General features: G+C 40.0%; 1 protein-coding gene and 1 long non-coding RNA gene across 15 annotated transcripts in view; one reads left to right on the top strand and one right to left on the bottom strand.

The window, feature by feature from the left end:
- The window catches only part of SORBS2 (sorbin and SH3 domain containing 2), a 232,010-nt gene that overhangs the window by 201,555 nt on the left and 5,779 nt on the right, over positions 1-24,676 (top strand). For 3 of the 4 annotated variants that reach the window (XM_069855895.1, XM_069855896.1, XM_069855897.1), the window contains 6 exons: positions 3,089-3,177; positions 5,449-5,495; positions 6,801-6,915; positions 7,009-7,137; positions 8,554-8,757; positions 24,491-24,540. In XM_069855895.1, the coding sequence (XP_069711996.1) occupies positions 3,089-3,177; positions 5,449-5,495; positions 6,801-6,915; positions 7,009-7,137; positions 8,554-8,757; positions 24,491-24,540 (634 nt within the window). Of the gene's footprint in view, positions 1-3,085; positions 3,178-5,448; positions 5,496-6,800; positions 6,916-7,008; positions 7,138-8,553; positions 8,758-12,074; positions 12,885-13,988; positions 14,094-20,804; positions 20,913-24,490; positions 24,541-24,676 lie in introns of all 4 variants that reach the window. The other variant, XM_069855894.1, reaches the window with a different exon arrangement.
- LOC138720116 (uncharacterized) overlaps positions 3,034-24,676 on the bottom strand; it is a 42,600-nt gene continuing 20,957 nt past the window's right edge. For 10 of the 11 annotated variants that reach the window (XR_011337365.1, XR_011337368.1, XR_011337371.1 and 7 more), the window contains exons 2-4: positions 4,941-5,066; positions 4,275-4,447; positions 3,034-3,163 (exon numbers count right to left, since the gene is read on the bottom strand). This is a non-coding gene — a long non-coding RNA (uncharacterized lncRNA). Of the gene's footprint in view, positions 3,164-4,274; positions 4,448-4,940; positions 5,067-8,513; positions 8,593-24,676 lie in introns of those variants that run through there. The other variant, XR_011337370.1, reaches the window with a different exon arrangement.

The following is a 24,676-nucleotide window of genomic DNA, read 5'->3' as shown; positions in this document are numbered from 1 at the left end:
CGATATTAAAAGAAGCAAACTGGATTTGTAAGAGGAGTGCACAAATGTGTATCCCAGATGATTTAGATTAATGTCTTTGGCAAGTCTGTCATTTCTATTTTTAAATGGTAGCATTTCTGTGTTAAATAATTCTTCTTTGAGACATACAGACACAGTGACAGAGCATCTTTGAGAATATAATAATATTATGAAGCTATTCTTAAAATTGCAAATGGATGTAAGAGATAATGTCTTTATCAATTATGTATTATTTGATCAGACTCATCTTATCTTTATTCTCACATCTTTTTCTATAACATTTTCAAGTGCTACTCTAGTAAACACGTATTTCTAGAGAATCCTAGAATCATAGAAATGCTAGGTTGGAAAAGACACTTGAGATCATTCAGTCCAACTGTACCTGTCTACTACTGAATCATATCCGTAAGCACTTATTCTACCCATCTTTTCAACACCTTCAGGGATGGTGACTCAACCACCTCCGTGGGCAGCCTCTTCCTTTGCCTGATAATGCTTTCGATGAAGAAGTTTTTCCTAATGTCCAATCTGAACCTCCCCTGCCGCAGCTTGAGGCCATTTCCTCTCGTCCTGTCACTTGGGCAAAGAGACCAACACCCACCACTCTACAACCTCCTTTCAGGTTGTTGTAGACAGTGATAAGGTCTTCCCTCAGCCTCCTCTTCTCCAGACTAAACAACCTCAGTTCCCTCAGCTGCTTCTCGTAAGACTTCTTCTCCAGCCCCTTCACCAGCTTTGTTGCCCTTCTCTGGACACACTCCAGCACCTCAGTGTCTTTCTTGTAGTGAGGGGCCCAAAACAACACGGTATTCAAGGTACGGCCTCACCAGTGCTGAGTACAGGGGAAGAATCACTTCGCTGCTCCTGCTGGCCACATTGTTTCTGATACAAGCCAAGATGCCATTGGCCTTCTTGGCCACCTGGGCACACTGCTGGCTCATGTTCACCTGCTGTCAACCAACACCCCCAGTTTCTTCTCTGCCAGGCAGCTTTCCAGACACTCTTCCCCAGGCCTGTAGCACTGCACAGGGTTGTTGTGCCCCAAGTGCAGGACCTGGCATTTGGCCTTGTTAAACCTCATCCCATTAGACTCTGCCCATCGATCCAGCCTGTTCAGATCCCTCTGTAGAGCCTCCCTACCCTCAAGCAGATCGAAGCTTCCTCACAGCTTTTTCTCATCCACAGACTTACTAAGGTTACATTCAATCCCTTCATCCAGGTAATTGATAAAGACATTGAACAGGACTAGATCCAGCACTGAACCCTGCTGAACACCACTTGTGACTGGCCCAGCTGGATTTAACTCCATTCGCCACAACTCTTTGGGCCCAGCAATCCAACCAGTTTTGCACCCAGCAGAGGGTGTGCCTGTCCAGGCCAATGGCAGATGGTTTCTCAAGCAGAATACTGTGAGGAACAGTGTCGAAGGTTTTACTAAAGCCCAGGCACACTACTTCCACAGCCTTTAGCTCATCCATTAAGTGGGTCACCTTGTCATAGAAGGAGATCAGGTTAGTTTGGCAGGACCTGCCTTTCATACACCCATGCTGACTGGGCCTGATCACCTGGTTGTCTTGCATGTGCTATCAGAATTAAAGCTGTTACCATATTCTCTCAACTACTCAAAACAGACACAGACATATTTAGGAGAGAATTTGGTAAGAAACAGCTAGTTTGCAGTTGAGAACTTAATTAGTCATACTTGAGGCTTGATCATGATTAACCCTGGCAGTCAATACTACACAATGAGACTTATGTTGCATACATATCATGGTTGCTAATTGAGAATTTTCCAGTCCTTGAAAATAAGGAAATCCACAGTGCAGAGTAAATGTTCCTAAAAGCTTCTGCAGCTATGAAGGAGCCTGACATGAGCAAAGTGGTACGCTCTGTCAACATTAATATCCCTAAAGCAGTGTGGAAATGAGTACAGCGGAATATTCCATTGACTTCCATCAGCACAAGTCATGGATGAGCTCTACTTCTAATGGAGTTTTGTGGTTTGTTGGATCTGCGTGTGTCTCTTACAGCCACCACCCACACAGACACTCCAAGGTCATAGCAACAAACACTGAAAACTAACAATATTGACTGCAGAAGAAGCTGTATAGAAATAAAGGAAATTACTCTTCCTAAAGTTGCTGCATTTTCTCTCCTTTCTTCCCATGTCCTTCCCTTTCAGCTAGTCTAAAAAAAATTAATAGATGTGTTTGGAGGCATTATGTCTTTAGGTTTATGCAGTGAGCATAGATCGTCATTCACAGACACATGTTTAGGAGACTAAACTAGAAAATCTCACAAGTCAAGAGGCAGTTCATTTGATCCTCTGGTTAGAGGTAATTCCTTTATATTTTTGTTTCACACTGGCAAGCTGCAGAGCTATACCAAGTACAAGATTTCTATTCTTTTAAAACATGAATAGATGTTTTCACCATCGTATAATGTACGATCCTGTAATAAACATTGGTTAACTGCACTTTAGAGAAAATCTGCCACATAGATTGGTGAGTAATGATTTGTACTCCATCTCTTAAAACAGAGTAGTTTTTATGAATAACATCCTTTTAGTTCCCTTGTGCTGCCTAACAAGTATCCCTAGTAAAGTAGGAATGTGTCTTACATCACTTAGGAAGAAACAATTTTGCTTCACCATTTTCTCATTGAAGCATGCTTCAATCATGTTTTGTGCATGTAATTATGTGTTTATATTGTTGGCATTCGGAAACAGTTTCTTGAAACCTGATGAAGTCCCAGTACTGTTGTCATGTCTTCTGTTTGGTGCAGTAGTCATACACGCCTTTGTATACAGCAAGGCATAATTTGCTGTCTCAATCCTCTCATACTATTCTCCTGCTGTGTATCAGAGGACAGACTCTGCTTTGCTTGACAGTCAGTATCTTTTTTTACTTTAAAGTTGCTCTTTAGCAACTATGTCATGTGCTTTTCTATTAAAGTAAAATAATAGAGTTCAATATCTCTTCACTCCTCCTAAATTAAATGAAGCAGCAACACAGATTTGAATGATTTTGTTTAATGTACTATAGTGGCAAATAATTTCTGTTTTCAGTAGACCAGGAGTCTCCTGGAAGCTATTCTTCTGTTTTCACTGATGTGGGACGATGTACTCCAAGGGAGAGAAGAGGAACTACAGACAAAGAGGTAGGGAAACAACAATAAATAATGCAGCACTATCCATACGGAAAATTGGTAACAAATTTGAGACAATAATTGTGTTTCTTTTAAGGCACTATAATGATATGGAACAAAGGAACAGTTATTTATCATCGTGTTATTAGATAGAACAGCATCCTTTTTCGTTAAGGAGATCGATACTTTAGGAATTTAAAAGAATATCAAGCTTTGTAAAATAAGCTGCATCTTCTATTTATGTTTAAGTAGATATGGATGTGTTTACTAGTCATTAATAGGCTCCGTTAAAGTTGACCAGAGTGGGTGTTTGGGAGAGAGAAAAATAGCAGGTGTGACCAGGGAAAGGCTTTTTTGAGAACCAGAGTGTCACAGAAAGAAGCTGCCTCGGTAGTTTTAAAACTGATACAACGAACATCTGTATTTCACCATTATTTTTGTTTAGAATAAAACAAAACTACTGCTATTAGAGTGTTAGACAAAAACACTTATGCTAGGAGAAATCTCTAATTTCTCTAACAGTTGGTGATTGTAATTATGCGCTGATTGCTTAAACTAATGCTTTGAAAGAGGAAATGGAAGCAGGCATACAACTCTTAAACTAACACAAACTAACACAAAGTATCACTGAAAAGTATACACAAAAAAATTGAGTGTATCATTCACTATCTTAATATTTCTAGATCTAGAGCTACAAATACTCTCCAAACAGGCTTCAGGGATTTTGTTCAATCATAAAGTATATTTACATTAACCAACTTCTACAGGCCATAAATTGTTAACATTTTCCATTGATCTTTATTAAAATATTGCCCAAAATAATGGAAGCATAAGAATACTTACGTACAAGAATACAAATAATTATTTGATAATATTTAAGTTTTTGTTCTAGCCTATCTACTTCATTAAATGTTGGTAGAGGGTAGAACTTAGACCCCACTGACATGGTTATGTTGCAGGTATGCAATTAAGAGCCTGATTTCAAGAACAGACTGTTCATTACAAAATAAAGATTCAAAAAGTTCCAGGGGCCACACTGAATGGTCTTTTTAAGGAATTCTGTAACATTGAAAATCATCTTTCAATTTGAAAATATGTAAAATACTTACCCTACAAGCCATTTTTAAGATTTCTGTGATTTAAAAAGATGAAAGAAGAAAAGCTTCTCTATTTCCAGTATGCTTTGCACATTTCAAAGTGTTTTGTATTTAATCGGCTCCACTGTTCTTTTAATATTATCCCTCTTCTTCCATTATTTGCTTTAGTAGTTACAGCACCAGTTCTACCAGAATCAGCAAAGAGTGAAAAGGGTTATATAAAGTTGATGATATGAATATCCTATATAAAAGACTATTATTAACAAAGGCAGGGAACAGAAAAATACTTCTAAATTTAGGCCATCTTATTTGAAGGAGACTTATACTGGAAAATTGTATTAATATTACAAAATGCAAGCTTATAGGGTTCCTTTAATAACTTTGGAGACTTTTTTTTATAGCAAAGATAGTGCTCTAGGTATGATGGATTTGCTAGCCTTTAGAGACAGCACAATTGAGAACATCTGACCTGGAAGAAAGTTAAAACGCAAAACTTACAAGTGTCCCTTTTTATTCGTCTTATAAAAAGATGTGTATCCTTACTTCATTACAAGTAATATCTCTCACAAATAGCATCATTAGCTCATTCTAGCCACTAGTGTATCCTAGAGAGAGATTTCTAAAAGTGTAGCAATCTCATCGGCACAGTAATTGCAGAGAAAAAACAAAACACTTTACCAAATATCTTCACCTAGTCGCTTCTTGCACCTTCCTCTGAAGTATGTAGTGCTGGTTACCCAGCAGGACCAGGCACTGGGTAAGTGTGGCTCTCGCATCAGATCACTGTTCTTGTTTTCAGTACAGCTGTGAAAACAGTGAAAGTATACGTGTCAACCAAACAGGTGAGGAGAGGTAGGGATGTTTTACAGTTTTATACCTGAAACAGTCTTGAGCTTACAGGTATTTGGTGATAGAACTCAATAAATATATGAAAGGAATAGTATGACATAATTGCCTGTGACAGCAGGAGAGCTGCACAGATGACTGAGGAGATCACTTCCAGTCCTGCATTTTGCAGAATTTCTTAAAGCTGTATATTTAATTGCTTTACTTGCCTGTTACTGCAAGAACCACTGTAAGGTGGCTCCTTTTCTTTTTGGATCTTGGTCACCTTTTTAAAAGCTGAAATATGTTTCCTATATAATAGTACTACCTGAATGTATTAATCATTTTGCCTGCTTTTCAGAAACTGCCAGCTAGAGCTGTATATGACTTTAAAGCTCAGACTTCTAAGTAAGTACTAGACTTTTGTTTACTTAAGAATTCATAACTCAAGAAAACTCCTTCTAGTACTTGTGGTAGCTAACTACTGTTCTAGTCACTTTCAAAAGTAAATGCCACAGAAGCAGAGGACCTTGCTTGCAGTCACCATAGTCTTCACATTAGCAATCTGTGTGAGAAGTTACTTTATAATAAAAATGTCTTAAATTATTATATTCTCCATTGTATTTGTTTGAACACATGAATGGCTATGCATCTTCAGCCTTCTAGAGCATGGATTCTAAATGCTCTTCATTTTATTGTGAATTGTATTTAGATTACACAAGGTATACTACTTAAAATACTGTCATAGTTGGTGTGATTATCAAAATTGTATATAATGCTTCAGCATCTTCCCATCTGCCTTAACACACACAGGTTCTCTGCAGGGTGTGAAATGTCCCATACCAAGACAAACCACAGTAGTCCAGAAGATAAACAGAATCGGGAAACGCTGTTTTAGGATATGAGAGAGTCAAAGCAGATGTGCCTATATTTCATTCGTGCTGTTCTTCTGATGATCCACGGCATTTAAGCAATCTGTAGATATGGCCAAAAATTGACACTAGAATTACATTAGATGTGTCCTGTAGAAAACTCACAGCTTGAGAACAGCAGATTAGCTCATGAAAAAACAAATACAGCAAAGAACTCCCGGGCCAGGATCTGAAAATATTCTTGATGATTTGAATAATTCCCTATTTTGGTATCCAAGATTAAGCATATCACAGGTCCTGAATATCAGAAATAGTGAGAACACAATCCTAGGTTCTTCATGCTTCTGAACATGTGTCTTGTAAGGGAAATGCATAGAGCAGAAACATGCCAAGCTGTGCTGCTGCTAAAAGGCAGTAATAGGCCATAGAGGTGTGGAATATATTCCATTGCTTTCCCTACTGATTTCATAAAGAATGCTAAATACCCCTCAGATGCCTGTCATGAAAGCAGTGTCCAAACAGGTGATCCAAAAGATGACATCACTTGTGTGCAGACCCTAAGCTGAGTGCTCTGGTAATAACTAGCAATACTTCCTTGGAATCACAGTGTAAAACAGGTTTATAACACTTACAGACAGTACCTGGCATGCATAAATGTGAATCATTTCATTTTACATGGTAGAATCAACTTGTAGATGTACCACAATTGTGACACTTGTTCTTCAAATGTTTAGTTGCTGCATACTTTTTCAGTTCCTAACTGTAAAGATATCAGAAACTATACAGGTAGGGGAGATAAATGCAAAGCTGTAAATATCTGATCTAAATAAATCTGTTACAGAGAGCTGTCCTTTAAGAAAGGAGATACTGTCTATATCCTCAGGAAAATTGATCAAAACTGGTATGAGGGTGAGCACCATGGAAGAGTTGGAATATTCCCAATTTCTTACGTTGAGGTTTGTTCTCTGTTTACTTCCTTGAATTATTTTGAGTAACAGATCGACAGACACCATGGGAATCATAAAAATCTGGTTTTTCTTTTTCTGTAGAAACTTTCTCCCCCTGAAAAAGCACAGCCTGCCAGGCCGCCACCCCCTGCACAGATTGGAGAGATTGGAGAAGCTATTGCCAAATATAATTTCAGTGCGGACACAAATGTGGAGTTATCGCTTAGAAAGGTATAGCTTAGAACTCTCTTTATCAAAATGCCATTATAATGGCTGCTGCTACACAGAGTTAATATATAGGTAAATAGTGTATTTTGGTGCAATCTGCATTCAGTGTTTGCTTTGCACAAAGCAATGTAATAGTAGGAAACTACTAACATGACAGCTTATTGACTTGCAGTCTTTCACAGCTACCTGACAATAGTTTAAATATGTTGCATATGTAAGATGGATTTTGGTAGATTAGCATATACTAACATCTAATAACTGCCTGCCTAAATTTCTAGTTTTCACTTCACTTGTCAATCCCTTTTTTAAAAAATAATTATTTTTTGCTGCCACAATTATCATGGTAAGGTTTTTAATATGAAGAAATAGAAAAATACAGAAAATAAAAGGTACAGGGAAAAAAAGCCTCAGAGATATTTTAGTGAATGTACCAGTTCTTGCAAATATTTCATTTAATAACACTGCTTTTTGTAACATTCTCTTTTCTATGCATATCCTGGTGATTATACTTTATTGCACATGAGCAAAACAAATGTTTGATTACTGAGGTTTGTGAGACACTGGAATATCACTGCTGTAGATAAACTTTATTATTGCAGATATTATATACCTACTTCTAAGTAGTATGTTATTCAGGGGTTTGTTTTTCTTTTGAAATAAGAGTAATGATACAGTGTTTTGATGCTGATCATAGAAGGCTGCTAGGTTTAAAAACCAATGTCATGATTCCCTTTCTCCAGTCACCACGGACTTCACCTGACTGCCGTGACTTTTCAAATATTATGGAGAGTGGCTTGGTAACCACATCAGCCAACTCCCTCAGGAATCTGGGATGCATCTTGTCAGATCCCACAGGCTTACACATATTCAAGTTCCTTGGGTGGTCACAACCCCGATCTTCTCTTGCAGTGGGAGAGACTTTGCTCCCCCGCTGCCTGCCTTATGATCTATCCACTCAATATGTGCTTATTGTGCTGTTCGTAGTCCTGATAGCCCAGTTTTGGTTTGTTTTTAAAAGTTAACTTGCACTGGTTTTCTTTTATTCCATAGCAGTTACTGTTGCATGTTACAGTTAAGGTGTTAGCTAGTAGTTTAGCCAACAATGAAAGCAGGTTATGTTCCAAAGAACAGTTAAAATGTTAGTCTCCCAGTGAAGAGCACAAGACTACACAAGATTCCCCTCTCATAAAAGAATAGCATTTGCAGTCCATGACTAGCCCCCTGTTTTACTGAACTGATAGCTGTTATAAATGGTTGTTATAAATGGGGGCAGAAATGTGAAAATGGATATGATTCTCAAAACTGATGGGAAACGGCACTGCAGGGAAAATTAATATTAGGTGTTAAAATAATATCTGCTATTCTAAAAATTAATTTACCGTGTATTTGCTGATAACTCATTTTCATACTGCATTTCAGGGAGACAGAGTAATTCTTCTTAAGCGAGTTGATCAAAACTGGTATGAAGGTAAAATACCAGGCACCAACAGACAAGGCATCTTCCCCGTTTCCTATGTAGAAGTCATCAAAAAGAACGCCTCAAAAACTGTTGATGACTATCCTGATCCTCCAATACCCCAAAGCTATTCTAGTGACAGAATACACCAGTTAAGTTCAAATAAGGTAAGGGGTTTTTTTCTTTCCTCTCACCTCTAGACAGTCTTTAAAAGGACTTGTAATTTTTTTTGTTAACATAAGATAATAACTAATTCATGCATTAAGTAGTGTACACTACCTTTTCTTTCCTGTATGGGTAAAATTGCAGTACTAACTTGTTATTAAAGTATCTTAATAGCAGAGTGTGTGTCATATATTCTGCCAGAAATTTTGATCTTTTCTTCATTAGCTCTTGTATTATTGAGAGTAGGGACCAAGCAGAATTTGGGCAGGAAAACTCAAGCCGACAGAACAAAATTTATTTGGAAATCATAGACAGAATTCAAGCATTAAGGATATGTTTAGCAGACTTCTCGTAGTGCAATGTGAAGATATTCCCATAAAACAGCTATTCTAAAGCCCGCAGTCCCATAAGCATGCCTAGGGCAAGAGAGGGCAGTTTGTCTTGGGACACAGCTTGCTGAGATCAGTTCTGTGTCTTTCAAAGGAAAGAACAGCTAATGGTTCTGTACTATAACTTTCTTGCTTTTGTCTTTCGCACTCTAGTAGGAGGCTGTTGGTACAACAAAGGTTCTTTGGAGTGGTACAACAGTGATAGTATTGTTTTATGTAGCAGTGAGCCAGATGTCATCACACTGTCAATGAACTTGGATTGAGATCTTTATAGCTGCAATTTTTCACAACTATCTGTCATAGGTTCTGAAAATGCTTTTTTTTCCCAGTCTATATAACCACCACAAATCATACTACAGGATGTTGCAGAAAGATTCCAATTTATCATTCACTCATGAGATTTCACAGTCATCTGTGCAGGGAACATAACCTCTTCAGCAGTGACAGAAACTAAGAAAGTTTCTGCATACAAACTGTGATTAGCATTAACATATTATTTGTGATTTTGAACACTCATGGTGGAAATTTTTCTAAGTGTTCCTCTGCCTTTGTTGTTTATCTCTTCAGCATAGGCAGTGGGTTTTGTGGATAATAATAAACTTCGTGTCCTGCTATTAATCTCTGCTTGTTTCAGTTGGGTTTGTTCCCTTTTCTACTTTCATATACTTGCATACTGGTGCTCATTTACATGCAACAAATTTGACATAAATTTTACATTTATTTGCAGCTTTGGGGACAGTTACCAAGAAATGTCATTTATAGACAGCAGTAGCCTCTGAAAATACTACTTAGGACTAGACAATGTAAGTTAAGCTTGGATAGTTACTAGAACATATCTTGTCTGGTTTTCCAGAATGCGTCACAACAGAGAACTAGCTCTTCTCTCTTCCATTACAACAAAACTGTTGGATTGAAGTAGCGGCAAATTCTGTAGATGCAGACTGAGTTATTCACAAACTAAAGCCCCTTATTATTACAGGAATCCAGAGGATCCCAACAGCAAGTCAAGAATATGAGGCAGCCTAGGTGCTCCGTATCACAAAGCCATCTCTCTGTAATTGGAGATGCCTCTGTCCCCATTTTCTGTGGTGTAGGCTTGTTTCTAAAGAATCCTGCAGCTAAAGCTGGTGTTTGTGTAACTCCTATAACCCTTGTTGAGCACAGGTCAGAGCATTTACATTTGGATTACAAAACTGTCCTGCCACTATTCTTAAGTTAGTTAGTACTAAATTAGTTCTATAAGAGAAAAAGCCTTCTTTGTAACATAGGAAACTTTTGCAGTTGTCTGGTTCTAGCATAGGCCAAAAAAAGCCTCTACAAGCACTCTTAAAAAGACCTCTTGTTTCTGGATTCAACTGTATTCAGAAATGGCAATACCATGTAAGAAGATGCCTTCTTCTTGTCTACCTAGAAGGACTTTAGCAGTCCTGAAGGTGCTCTGGAGTTTACCACAGTTACTGATACCAATTTTTCTATTTCTTGGGAGTTTTTTTAGCATGTATCACTCCGTGTTGCTAGAGGAATTGCACTGAACTTCTCTGGCCTAATGGCAATAAAAATAAATAAGCAAGACAAGTCAGGAGCACGTTTTGCTCTCCTTAACTTGACCTAGACCATCTATACCTTTAGTTCTAGTGCAGCCTGTAGCCACAGGAAACTGAAAATGGCAATGTCTCCTCAGCAATATTATTGACCATAAAACTACAGTTTAGAGGCCCTTGTTCATGAGGAAAGATGAGGGAAAGAGATTGAGTATTGCTTGTAAAAGCCTAGCTCTGTTTTAACAGGCTGCATTGTATCAGTCTGTATTACTTATTTTGGAACAGAAGACTCTGTAACAAAAGGTTGTCTAACTATAAAATAAAGCTATTTGCCTCTAGAAAACTCAAGCAGAAGGTAAGTAAATTAATGTTCTTATTCTGAGACATTAATTTAGTCTTTTGAAATTATTTTCCTATTCTAGAGTAATACTTAAAATCTAAAGTAGTCCAGATAACTTGGAGAGTTACATCTGGATAATTCTAACAATGAGATCAAAATATTTTTGGCTCAATTTTAATTTTGAGGATTAATAGTAATGAAAATGCATTTTCAGTATTTACTGAAGCAATGGATATCTACTGATGCTGTGTACGTGTGACTCACCAGTCTCTCATTCTTACAAAAGGACGTTTCATTTACCAGAAGGATACTTCAATCAATATTATGTAATGGTACTCAAAATATACTGCTGTGTACTGTGCTATCACTATTTTAAAAGCATTGTTGACTGCCTACGTTCTGTTAGTATTGAGTGTACTTTTCACAAATGTTGATGTCGTTTTGAACTAATAGGGTTACTTTTGGGAAAAAAAAAAGCACTCTATAGCTGCTTGTGCCTTAATAAAAGTATGCAGTGTATTAAAGATGTTTCTTAAACATTTACTCAGAAGTACTAAGAAAAAGTAGAAGTATTAAAATTATTAGAAATCACCACAGTTGTTATAGTTTAGAAGAAATATTTAATGACACCTGAAGTGTACTTCTGAAAATGCTGTTCTCAAAACAACAGTAATGGTTTGGGGAAAACTACATTAATATTAATTGTATGATTTAATAACCTATGACAGGCACACTAACAGAGCATTATAAGTAACATAACTTTAGCAGATCAAGTGGAGGTCGCCCTCATGAATGTAATGATTCAGATCTATGTTGCTGTTTGACATTTAAGACCCATGCCAGAACCTGATACAGTTTCATTTTTCAAATGTCTTTCCTGCTGTTCTGCTTCATGTAGTAATGATTTCAGACACCCGTGCTCACCAAAATTATACCCTGTAATCCAGATGATGGCACAGACGTTTTTCAGTCTACTCATATCCTAGTTCTCTGTTATGCTTATTTATTTAAATTCCCTTTTTTTCTTATTTTTTTTCTTATTTTTGAAGTTACCTTCCCAAGCACTGTCCCCACTTTCCAGACATCTTTCCTCCTCTTGGTCAGACATTGATCAAAAGATTCTCCAAGCTGCCACTAGTGACTGGTTTTCAAGGACTGTTGGTGTTTCACCTTCAAGCACGTGCATTCTACCTCCTTCACCATTTCCTGACAGTTTTCTTTGTGACTTAGAAGAAATCAATTCTTTGGCATTAACATCCCAATCGGTAGCGATCTCCCCAGGTAATAGCATTCACCAAGTTAAGGATGATCTCTTTGTTCCAAATACAGAGTTCTCTCTCATCTCTCCTACACCTCCTCCTCTGTCTTTTCTTGTATCTACCTCTGTCTCATCTTCAGTCAGCTCATCTCATGGCATAGCAGATAAGCATACCAGCAACAATATCAAACCAGGAAAAGATAAAGACTTGAGAAAAATGCTTGACTCTTCAGTTATCAAAGTACCTAGAGACTTGTCAGATACTACAAGAGAAGGCGAGCATGTTGGCACTGTCTGTAACATCCCTTCGCCACATGAAGGTGGCTCCATCTCCAGAATGCTAGCTGCAGCTGCTGAAAATGAAGAGGAAATCTGTAATGCAGATATGGCAGTTAATATAGGGGATCAGTCGAGGCCTCAAGAATCAGATTTCTACAGAGAAGCACAAGACACAACAGAAAAACTGACAAGACTCTGTATAGAGGAGGATCTACTCTATATAGAGGAGGATCTGGGAGATGACAATTTAGAATTCCCAATAACAAGTGGAGGAGACTCCATGGTATGTTATGAAGGATACAATTCACCAAATATTGAAAAGGTATTTTAATTTCTGAAAAAAAATGGCTTCTGTGTTCAGATAGATAGCTTACTCAGTATAATTATTCTCTGCCTTTTCCTATATTTACATATCTGTATTGTGCACAGACACATTTTTATAGAATTGCATTTGATAAAAATTGTCAGTGTTAGGGGACAGTCCCTTTTCAGAAGCAGGCATATACATCATTGTAAGTTCTATGATGTATCAATCCTGCTGTTCCTTTCCCTTCTGAACTTATTAGCTGCCATGGAACTCCTGAGGCGAAAAGCCAGTGAGTCATTTTCCTCACTGGCCCACTAGATGCTACCCCTTTTGAGCCAGAGGCCCCAGCAAGCAAATGCTATTAGCAGCTTTCAGAGGGAGGGACATGCTTCCTGCAGAGACTCAACAGTTTGTACTTCACATGTGTCACTTCACCAGCTGATATATTTATAGTAGAGTCTGTTATGAGAATGTGATCAGATTATGTTTGTCAGTTAAACAGATGCTTCCCCCTGGAACCCTCTCCAGTTCCTCTTTGGGACAGTACAACACTGGACTATCCCAAATGTATGCCTGCCATTAAATGCCACAATCTCGCTACATAGTTTGTGTGGTTTCCAGGCAAAGTTTTAGAACAGATTTTTTCTGTCCAGCTTTTATTTCCACAGACTGTTCAGGCAGTTGCTTTGGATGGCACATGGAAACATGTAAATCAGATACTTCTGGCAATATGGTTTAGGCCAAATGTAAAACTAGTTAATTACAAAGGGTTTTGCAGGCTGTTTCTACCCTTACTTGATCTGAAAAACACAGGGGAAGACCATAACAAAAGAGATGAAATCCATAGCCACAGATGGCAACTTGTTTTGATTTCTGAGGGAAGAATTTTCTTCCAGAAAAGTAGGCTGACTAATAATAAAATTAGCATCAGATTTCTGACTGTTCAGGTTAGTTACGTGACTCCTTATAGAGCATTTATGTCCTTCACAGCTGGTTTTATAGCATAATTACTTCTCATTATTATTAAACATTTAAGCCAGCTTTACTTTCTGTGGGAATATCAAGAGACACTGCTCCTCCTTCCACTTGTCTTCTAATCTTCCGTTTCACTCTGCCAAGGCACAAGTTTCTCACTCTGTTCCTACAACATCCCCGACTACTGCTTTCCTCTCACCTACTCTCCTTTCTAAAACCTTACATCAGCAGGAGACAGACTCACCAAAGTTAAAGGTAACTGCACCTCTTGAGTACAGATTGTTGTAAATCTTCATGCATATTAAATAACTGCAAGGCTAACACTGAGTTTGATGTTTTTGGATGTATTGTTTTGTGTACTAATTTTAAATAACATAGCGCATGTAGCACTAAGATAGGCCTTCTTCAAATGAAATACAAGGTAAAACTATAACCAAGCTACAGTGAAGTAGCTTAAGAAAATAGCAGTGATAGGAAAGCAGAAAACCTTCCACTCAACCTAAGTCTATGCGAGGACTTCAGTAACTTTTATTTAATTGCAAGAAACAAACTCATATTCAAGTATGCAGAAACCAAGTACCATTTGTAGTTTAAAAGTGTTTTTGCTTTCAATCCAAAGCCTGGGAGAACAGTTAGAAATTTCCTAATAAAGTACCACTACAGAGGGTCATGTTCTAAATACCAGTTCTGATACTCAAGGACTGGACAAAGATGATTCCCTCTTCTAGACTACACCTCATGTCAGCGTTGCAGCTCTACAGCAGAAAAAAAGAAATCTGGAAAGCCTGTTGCTCTAGACAGACAAAGTAAATTTCTGTTGTGGCTTAGACCCAAAGTCAGTTTCTAATGCTAAGTGCTAGCAAGTCCATTTGCTCATGAAAAGAAAAAAGGGCGTGTAAAAAGTTGAGAAAGTATCCTAGAAAAAGTGATCATTTTAGGAACCCAGCAAAGTGAAACACTTATATTTTTTTAAAAAAAACTACCACAACTTGCAGTGTGTGTTCATAGAAAACCCAGAGATAATGGGCTTAGATAAATTTTAAGGTCCACCAGCTCTGTTTTTTTCTGAAGCAAGGAAGAAATGTAAGGGTTCTTTCCAGGGCATGAATCTGTCATGAGCTTAGCTATGTTTCACCTAAAAGAAGGGGTAAAACATAGTATTTGTTTCTGCAAAATTGAATAATTTATCAATTGTACAGTGCTTTTGATGGGTACTTTTTCCTTAGCCTAACCGACAAAATGAATTAAATTCCTCATCTACACTGAAATTCCTTTCAGGTGACCCTGATATTCCTTGTTCTTGTATGAGCAAGGCTTGTTAATCCCAACTGAAAATAAATGGAGGGAATATCTGTTTTGAGAATTAAAATACCTCCTCCTGGGAACCTCCTAGACAGCGCACTGCTCTTTATTGGGCATGGCAAGAAGCACGACACTAAGTAACCATGGGACAGGACTCCCTCTTGCAGATGCAAGAGCCTGGATAATGAGAAGAACTAAAGGTCTGCGGAGCTGGTACAGAGTTCTAGCTCTTAATCAGTGTTTTTAAATCATTTCAAATGGGAATTATTTTTTAAGTCTAGAGAATAGATTCATTTATAAACTTAATCAGTATAGAATAACCTATATGAAAATTGTTCAAATTATTAGATACACTACCAACAGCAGATTTTTTGCATAATGTTTCCAAATGAGATAAAATCTGTTTCCTCCCAAGGGTAAGCAAACTTTTTTCAGCAGTCAGCATTGACTGTATTGCCAGGATAGAGAATTGCATTAAAATAAACCTAGACAGTTTTTGGCTGTCATCCTTTCTTGCTACTTTACAGCCTGGACTTGAAAGGAAAGGAACTGACCTTTCCTCTCATCCTTGTGCATTTTGTCCATGATTAAAGGCTCCTCACAACTGCTACAGCAGAAAGAATGTGAGACATTTCCAGGACTCAAATATCACAAGGGAAAAGAGGTTCTTCAGAGAGTTCTTGAAACTGTATACTGCTACTTTGGTGAATTTTACTGATGCAAATATATATATATATATGCACATGTGTATATGTAAATATAAATACTTGGAATGTGACTCAAATATAAAGCATGACCAGGGATTTGGACAGTAGAATGCAAGGAGCTATGGGTGGGACGTTTCACTTTGCTCCATAGAATCATAGAATAACCAGGTTGGAAGAGACCCACTGAATCATCGAGTCCAACCGTTCCCATCAAACACTAAACCATGCCCCTTAGCACCTCGTCCACCTGTGCCTTAAACACCTCCAGGGAAGGTGAATCAACCAACTCCCTAGGCAGCCTGTTGCAGTGACCAATGACCCTTTCTGTGAAAAATTTTTTCCTAATGTCCAGCCTAAACCTCCCCTGGCAGAGCTTGAGACCATTCCCTCTTGTCCTGTCCCCTGTCACTTGGGAGAAGAGGCCAGCACCCTCCTCTCTACAACCTCCTTTCAGGTAGTTATAGTCTCCCCTCAGCCTCCTCTTCTCCAGACTAAACAACCCCAGCTCTCTCAGCCGCTCCTCATCAGGCCTGTTCTCCAGCCCCTTCACCAGCTTTGTTGCTCTTCTCTGGACTCGCTCCAGAGCCTCAACATCCTTCTTGTGGTGAGGGGCCCAGAACTGAACACAGTATTCGAGCAGCAGTCTCACCAGTGCCGAGTACAGAGGGAGAATAACCTCCCTGGACCTGCTGGTCACGCCGTTTCTGATCCAAGCCAAGATGCCATTGGCCTTCTTGGCCACCTGGGCACACTGCTGGCTCATGTTCAGTCGGCTGTCAACCAACACCCCCAGGTCCCTCTCCTCCAGGCAGCTTTCTAGACAGACTTCTCCTAGTCTGTAGCACTGCATAGGGTTGTTGTGCCCCAAGTGCAGGACCCGGCACTTGGCCTTGTTAAACCTCATGCCATTGGACTCTGCGCAGCGGTCCAGCTTGTTCAGATCCCTTTGCAGAGCCTCCCTACCCTCCAGCAGATCGACACTTCCACCCAGCTTAGTGTTGTCTGCAAACTTGCTAAGGGTGCACTCAATGCCTTCATCCAGGTCATTGATAAAGACATTGAACAGGGCTGGACCCAGCACTGAGCCCTGGGGAACCCCACTTGTCACTGGCCTCCAGCTGGATTTCACACCATTTCCCACCACTCTCTGGGCCCGGCCATCCAACCAGTTTTCCACCCAGGAGAGTGTGCGCCTGTCCAGGCCAGAGGCTGACAGTTTCCCAAGCAGAACGCTGTGAGAAACTGTGTCAAAGGCTTTACTGAAGTCCAGGAAGACCACATCCACAGCCTTTCCCTCATCCAGCAGCCGAGTCACTTTGTCATAGAAGGCGATCAGGTTAGTCTGGCAAGACCTGCCTTTTGTGAACCTGTGTTGACTGGGCCTGATCACCCGGTTCTCTTGCATGTGCTTCATGATAGCACTCAAGATCACCTGCTCCATGACTTTCCCTGGCACTGAGGTCAGACTGACAGGCCTGTAGTTTCCTGGGTCCTCCCTGCGGCCCTTTTTGTAGATGGGCACAACATCAGCCAGCCTCCAGTCCAGTGGGACTTCCCCAGTCTTCCAGGACTGTTGGAAGATGATGGAAAGGGGTTTGGCCAGCACATCCACCAGCTCCTTCAATACCCTTGGGTGAATCCCATCCGGCCCCATAGACGTGTGGGTGTCTAGTTGGGCTAGCAAGGCTCTGACCCACCTCCTCTTGGATCATAGGAGCCTCATTTTGCTCCTCTAGCTCCTGGGTTTGTACACAGCTGGAACAATTTTCTTTACAATTAAAGACTGAGGCAAAGAAGGCATTAGGTACCTCAGCCTTTTCCTCATCCCCTGTCAGTGTTGTTCCTTCTGCATCCAATAGGGACTGTATGGTCTCCCTAGTCCTCCTTTTATTATTTATATATTTATAGAAAAGTTTTTGTTATCTTTCACAGACTTTGCCAATCTGATTTCTAGTTGAGCCTTAGCCCTTCTGATTTTTTCTCTACACAATCTCACTTCCCTCCTGTAGTCCACCCAAGAGGCCTGTCCCCTCTTCCAGAGCCCATAAATGTTTCTCTTCTTCTTGATATCACTCAAGATCTCTCTGTTCAACCAAGATGGCTTTCTCCCCTGCCGGCTTTTTTTCCGAACATGGGGATGGCTTTCTCCTGAGCTGCTAGGATTTCCTTTTTGAACAGCTCCCAGCCCTCATGGGCTCCCTTGCCCTTAAGTACTGTCTCCCATGAGACTTTGCCAACCAGCCTTCTGAAGAGTTCAAAGTCTGCCCTCTGGAAATTTAATGCTACCGTCCTGCTAACCACCCTCTTCACCTCACCTAGAACAGAAAACCCTATCATCTCATGATCGCTTTGTCCTAGGCGTCCACCTACTGCCACATCTCCCACAAGGCCTCCTCTGTTCACAAACAGCAGGTCCAGGAGGGCACCCTCCCTTGTTGGTTCATTCACCAGCTGTGCAAGGAAGTTGTCTTCCACGCACTCCAGGAGCCTCCTAGACTACTTCCTTTCTGCTCTATTGTACTTCCAGCAGGTATCAGGAAGATTGAAGTCTCCCACAAGAATGAGAGACATTGATCTAGAGAATAACCCTAGCTGTTTATAGAAGAGCTCATCAGCTGCTTCTCCTTGTCTGGGTGGTCTGTAACAGACTCCCATCACAAAATCTACCTTCTTGTGCGCTCCTCTGATTTTAACCCACAGGGACTCAAGCTCCTCATTGCCACAATCCATCTCAACGGTGTCCAAGTCCTCCCTTACAAAGAGGGCTACCCCGCCTCCTCTCCTGCCCTTCCTATCCCGCCTGAAGAGTTTGTACCCCACCATAGTTGTACTCCAGCTATATGAGACGTCCCACCATGTTTCCATGATGGCAATGACATCATAGGCTCCTTGCCCTATGATAGCTTCCAACTCCTCCTTCTTATTCCCCATGCTGTGTGCATTGGTGTAAATGCACTTCAGTTGAGCTGCCGAGCCTTCAGCCCTTTTAGAGGGAACAGTGTTTGTTCCCAATTGCCTGGTAACTGGAGTAGCTAGCACCAGAGTGCCCGTATCTCCCTTAGCAACCTCTGGTGTGTTCTCCCCCACTTTCTGTGTGGTGAGGTACTGGTGGTCCTCACCAGCACACCGGTGCCCCACGTCCAGGCTCGTTCCTGTCTAGCCTGGTCTCAACCCCCTCCCCCTTCACATCTAGTTTAAAGCTCAATTTATGAGCTTAGCTAGGTTTTTAGCAAGGGCTTTAGCCCCCCTAGGAGACACATGTGTCCCATCCTTAGCAACAAAGCCTGGGGGTGCGTGAGCCACCTCATGATCAAAGAAGCCAAAGCCCCTTTCCTCACACCAGGCTCGGAGCCAGGCATTAATTGAATTATTCTTCCTGTCTTCCCGCTCCTCTGTATTTAGCCTTGGGATGGAGCAGAATACTATTGTGCCCCAGAGCCCTCCATCATTTTCCCAATGGCCCTGAAGTCTTTCTTGATGGCTTTGGTCTTTCTGTTTACTAGATCATCGTTACCAGTTTGGACTACTATCAGAGGATAGCAGTCTGCCTCGTGGACCAGGGAAGGAAGTTTTCTAGCTACCTCCTTCCCTGATGCCCCCGGTAAGCAGCAGACCTCTCTGTGGAGTGGGTCCGGTCTGCAAATGGGTCCCTCCGTTCCTTTTAGGAGGGAGTCCCCTACAACAATTACCCTCCTCTTCTTCTTAATGGAGGATGTTTTTATCTTTTTCTGAGGATGGTGCAGCCTAGGGAAAGATTCTAGGCTGTGGGAACCATCATCCTCATCCTCAGGATTGGATTCCACCTGCAGCACCTGGTACTTGTTCACGAGGGAGATCTGGGGTTTTGCTGTCTGGGTGAGGGGAGCAGGTTTCCTTCGTCTGGCAGGAACTTGCTGCCATTCCCCATCTCTTGTTCCCCCAACCTTGCAGTTTGCAGGTGGATGGTGTTTGGACACACCAACTCCAGCAGGCTGCTGAGTTAGCGACAGGGCACTACTCCACCAGTCTATCTCCCTCTCACACTCCCTGATGGTCCTCAGCCTCTTTACCTCCTCCCTTAACTTCTCCACCATGTGAAGGAGTTCCCCCACTTGAGTGCAACTTTCACAAGTGGAGCCAGTACCAGAGGCATGAGCCGGTGTGGGAGGGGGGCACTGCCTGCAGCCCAGGATCTGGGGAGCTGCATGCACCCACCATGTTGGTGGGAGGGATGTGTCCTCCAAAGGAAGAACTCTGAAGACGTTCCCAAGGAGAAATGCTGATGTTTTCCTGCCTCCTTGGCCTCCCTTGATATCCTTTTTTTTTTTTCACTCTCTCACCTCCTAAGAAAAGGCTGTTCTTCATTGCCACATCCTACTGCAGATAGTCACAAATACCAAAGAAAAGGTTTCCAATGTCAGCACTGCATGCCTCTCGCATTCCTCCCAACTCATCCCTGCCCCTGAGAATTCAGACCTGAATTCTGACAAATATTTAGCTGATTGATAGTGATGTTAAGAAAACAGGGATTTTTTTTCCTTGAAGTATTTTCTATCAAGCACTTACTAGTTTTCTAAGTGCCAGTTTAAGGTCTGTGTTCTGTTTAACAGCAGGGAATCGCAACATTTGCCATTAGTACTTCTAAGATAGTATTGCTGCTCTGTGCTGTTGAGCTTATCTGTATTAACTGAGCTACTTCAGTGGATACACTTGCAATAACTGTTCTTAGTCCAACTGCATACACTGTACACGATTAATCTTTTAACTGTAATGTGTAAAGGCATGTGCCAGGGCAGCATATAGAATATGCGATAACATATACTAACGGTACTGTTATTTCCATCTGTAAAACAATTGCTTTTTGTTATCAAGACAAGCATGTCCAGTTTGCATGTATGAATGAAGCAACAAAAAGTCCTGTGATGCTTCATTCTTACACACCCACTTGACACAGTTTTTGTGATTTTTCTAGGCTAATTTAAAGAGGCAGATATTTGTTTTGGGTAAACCTCCTCGTAGCCCAGTGATGACTAAGAGATCCTGCAGCTCACCTGTCAGAGGTCACAGCTATTCACACAGGGTATGGTACTGGATGCCCGGTGTGCAATAACAGCATTTCCATGGAGAAGGAGCTCAGTGTCTAGTCTTTCAGTATTTTGCTTCATCCAGTGCCTCAGCGTTATCAGTATGCTATGTTTTCTTCCTGTTGTGCTTCTGTGCTATGTCTGAGTAAAGCCAACAGGTCTGTGTGTGCCAAAACATATTTTATAAATCCATTAGTGTAGCTTATCTCCACAGTACTACATAGTATTTCCAGTGCTACAACACATAAGAGATCAAAGTTCTTTCAACTTAGTCTGGTTTTTCCTAAATTACAGCTTTTGTTTCAAAACATTTTTAGATTATTAAAATAACAAGCTTCTACTAGAGTCAAAAATTTATACTTTCTTGCATGAATATAGTCTTTTGCATACAGGCTGAATTCTTGCTTTTTGAATCTATGTCCTTCTTTTCAAAAAGTTTTGTTGCTTCTATGTTACATTCACTCAACACTGCTCTTTATCCAACCATCGTTATTCCAGACTCTCATACTCTTTAGCCTTTCCCTTCATATGTCTAATATAACAGTAACATAATTGTAACAATTTTACCTAGCCAGGAAGTCAGATTGTTTACAGTTTTCATATGTTTCGCTCAGAAAGGTTATATAAATTATGGAATAACTCTCGTATAGTTTAGGTTGGGGGATAAGTATTTATGGATTATATTTCTCTTTCAGTTTAGGACTAAATTATCCTTTGCATCAGTTTCTTAACATGTGGCTCTTAAAACTGATAACAGGATGGGCTGTTTTCCAAGCTGTTGCTGCTTATTTTAGGTTATTGTCTTCCTGGCGGCCCCCTTTTTAAAATTTGAATTTTAATTTAAGAGATGCACGTTTGTGTAACCTTTAAAGTCTTGGCTTTTTGTCAGGCCTTAGTTTACTACCAGGTATGAGGGGACAGTGCTTTGTTCATCACTGAAGAGAGACAATTCAATCATAGGAAGAACAGGATTCTTGTAGTAGCAGACCAACACTGTCCCAGAGGAAGTCCAACTGGGAATAAAATCCATTAAAAAAGGGATTAAGCCCTATTTTAACTTTGCGTGTTACTCCAAATGAATAGCATGTAATCAATATATTAAGAGGACCTCATTGGTCAATGTTTAGTGCATTTGTTACTTTAATTTCAAAACTACAAGAGCACAAATTTTACATCTAATTTGCACATGCAGGGCCATACAGAACTATTACATACAAGCACACATCAATCATACACGAAAATCAGGAGCACAACTTTTACTCGACTGCATACTTTTTAATGTTTTGGGGATCAGGTCCTACAGTTTTTCTCAGGAAACAAGACAGTACAGTGTAGAGTAGTGTAGTGAACTAAGCTGTAGTTGGAAACCAGAAATCCTGAGCAGCAAGAGCTACCCATGCATTTCATGAACACTATTAGCCAGACCTTGCAACAGTCCCCAGTCTAGCCAATGTCACTGTATGTGGGAATTGGAGCTTTGGGAAAGAAATTGGGGAGAAATCTTCTTGATTTCAGCTGGGGTGCTATTAAAGAATGCATTTAGATAGAGCATGAGCTTCAGGGTCCACCTGATTAGAATAGCACAGATTACTTCACCCTAGTTTTTCCAGATTCTACTTCCATCAAAGTTTTCTCTGTAGCAGTAACATAGAGCTGAAAATTTGACTTTCTATAATCTGTTTCTACAGCAGCTAACTCCCAATAAAACATTTTAAAGCATTGACGTATATGCAGAAAAAGAAGATAATACTGACCTACCTAATCTGCTCCTGTCTTTGTAGAGGTTTAAAGTATGAAATCATCTGTAGTATTGTTTAGAACATGGACTTTTATTGTTTTCAAGAACAATCCTTAAGCTCAGTCAAGTTCTCTTGCATCCCTGACTATGTTTGGCATTCAGCTCAGTTACAGACCCGATGAAAGATTAGCAAAAAATAAGGTCAGATTCCAATCCAAATACCAAGCAATAGTGGAATATTCTCTTCTTGCTTGACAAGACAACTGTTGAAGGGATTTACCAAGAAATTAAAAGTCTAATTTGCAGTCTTTGTTGTTGGATTCTTCGGTAAAAATTATCCTTCTCTCTTGCACACTGGCAGAGCAGAGTTAAGTGAGGGAGAGAAGAGAATCACAGTGTAAAAGCAATTTTTGGGGGACTCTGGAGAAGATTTTTCCACCTAGCTGTCATTAATATGAATAAAAGTTTGGTAATCTGCCTGCCTGCATCTTTAGGCACCTTTTTAAAATTATATTCTACAGGCTGGAAAATGAAGTGGAGAACGTTCATGATATTATCTGCATGTACACATACAAACACGATGAAAAGAAATTTAACCACTTTAATTTCATCTGCTAAGGGGGGGGGGGGGGAAACAAAGTAATGCATTTTAGCATTCAGTTGATATCAGGCTGTGAGTTGTTTTCCACGGCCTTCTCTCATGGAAGACTATCATTTTCAAGAGTAAACTGAAGGAAGATGCACTGAAATAGTCAAACCTGGGAAAGAGAGAACCATGGAATAATAAGACAAATCCCATGATTTCAAGATCAGGTTACAGTTTACTCCATTTCATGAAAGAAAGTGCTATGAGCTGAGTTTGATATCCACACTCCCAAAACAGATACAGTTCCCAGACTTGTATCAGACTGTTGTTCTCCACAGTGTGACCATAGGGCATCCTCACTCAACAGTAAATATGATCACTGCATATCTAGAGCTCTCCCAGGCAGCTGCCCCTGTGGTGTTCCTGGCCCCAGCCAGATTCTAACAGGTAGAAGTCAATGTCTTTCTAAGCAAGATATGGTTTAAGTAGCAAGTTAATAATTTTCATTTCCATTGTGTCCAGATGTGTTGTGTATTTGTGTTGGGTAATGTGCCATTGAGACAGAAGGTAGTTCCTTTCATAAAACTTTGCACTGGAAATACAAACAACTATTTCCTCTGTAGTAAAGGTGTTTATTGTTATTTTCACACAATTTACATGCATTCTTTCAAAGAATTTTCTGCTCTTTGCCTCTCAACAGCCTGCATGGCTTTATGCTCCCCCTTGAGATGAAACAGAATTAAAGCATAGCATGATATGCCTGCCAAGTTAGCACTGTGTGTGTGTAATGTGAATTGGTATGTTGTTTGTCTGCAAGTATTCCGAATTCTGTCATTACATGTAGGAGATTTTATTTCTGCTTATTTAAAAATATAACTCACCCAAGGAATGTATAATGTTTTTCCATTGCATCTGATTATTTTAATGCAATTTCTGTTTCACAGAGAAAGGAGAAAAAGCAGCAGGGTTCTATTCAAACTTTCTACTATACTATAAATAGAATGGGCTGTTGATAAAGTTTTGTTTTAGTTTTTATTATGTCCTCCAAAAAAAACCATATCTTCAAGCTTGCCAAGATTCTGTTGCTTGCTATGTCTCTTAAGAATTTATTTTGAGTTGGAGGGGGCAGGGGGTGTTGTTTTTCACAAGGTAGAATATGAACTTCCAAGCAACTATGTATCATGCCCCTATCCAGCTATTTGGACCTTAGACTATAGATCTTTATTACATTTCAAATCATGTCATTTCAGCCACAGCGCCCTGTGCTTGCTCATGAAAATATACAAAGTGGGGGGGAACCGTAAGTATACTTCTTGTCTACTAAACCAAAACCTAACATTTAAGCAATAGCCAGCACATTGTCAAATAGCTTGTTAACCTGCCAAATAAGATTACGAAATTTCAGAAATTTACAGGAAAATATGTAAGAAGGTTCC

Source organism: Phaenicophaeus curvirostris, chromosome 4, assembly GCF_032191515.1.
Source record: "Phaenicophaeus curvirostris isolate KB17595 chromosome 4, BPBGC_Pcur_1.0, whole genome shotgun sequence".
Lineage (NCBI taxonomy): Eukaryota > Metazoa > Chordata > Aves > Cuculiformes > Cuculidae > Phaenicophaeus > Phaenicophaeus curvirostris.
The sequence above is the reverse complement of the archived record's forward strand: the minus strand, read 5'-3'. Positions and strand labels throughout refer to the sequence as shown.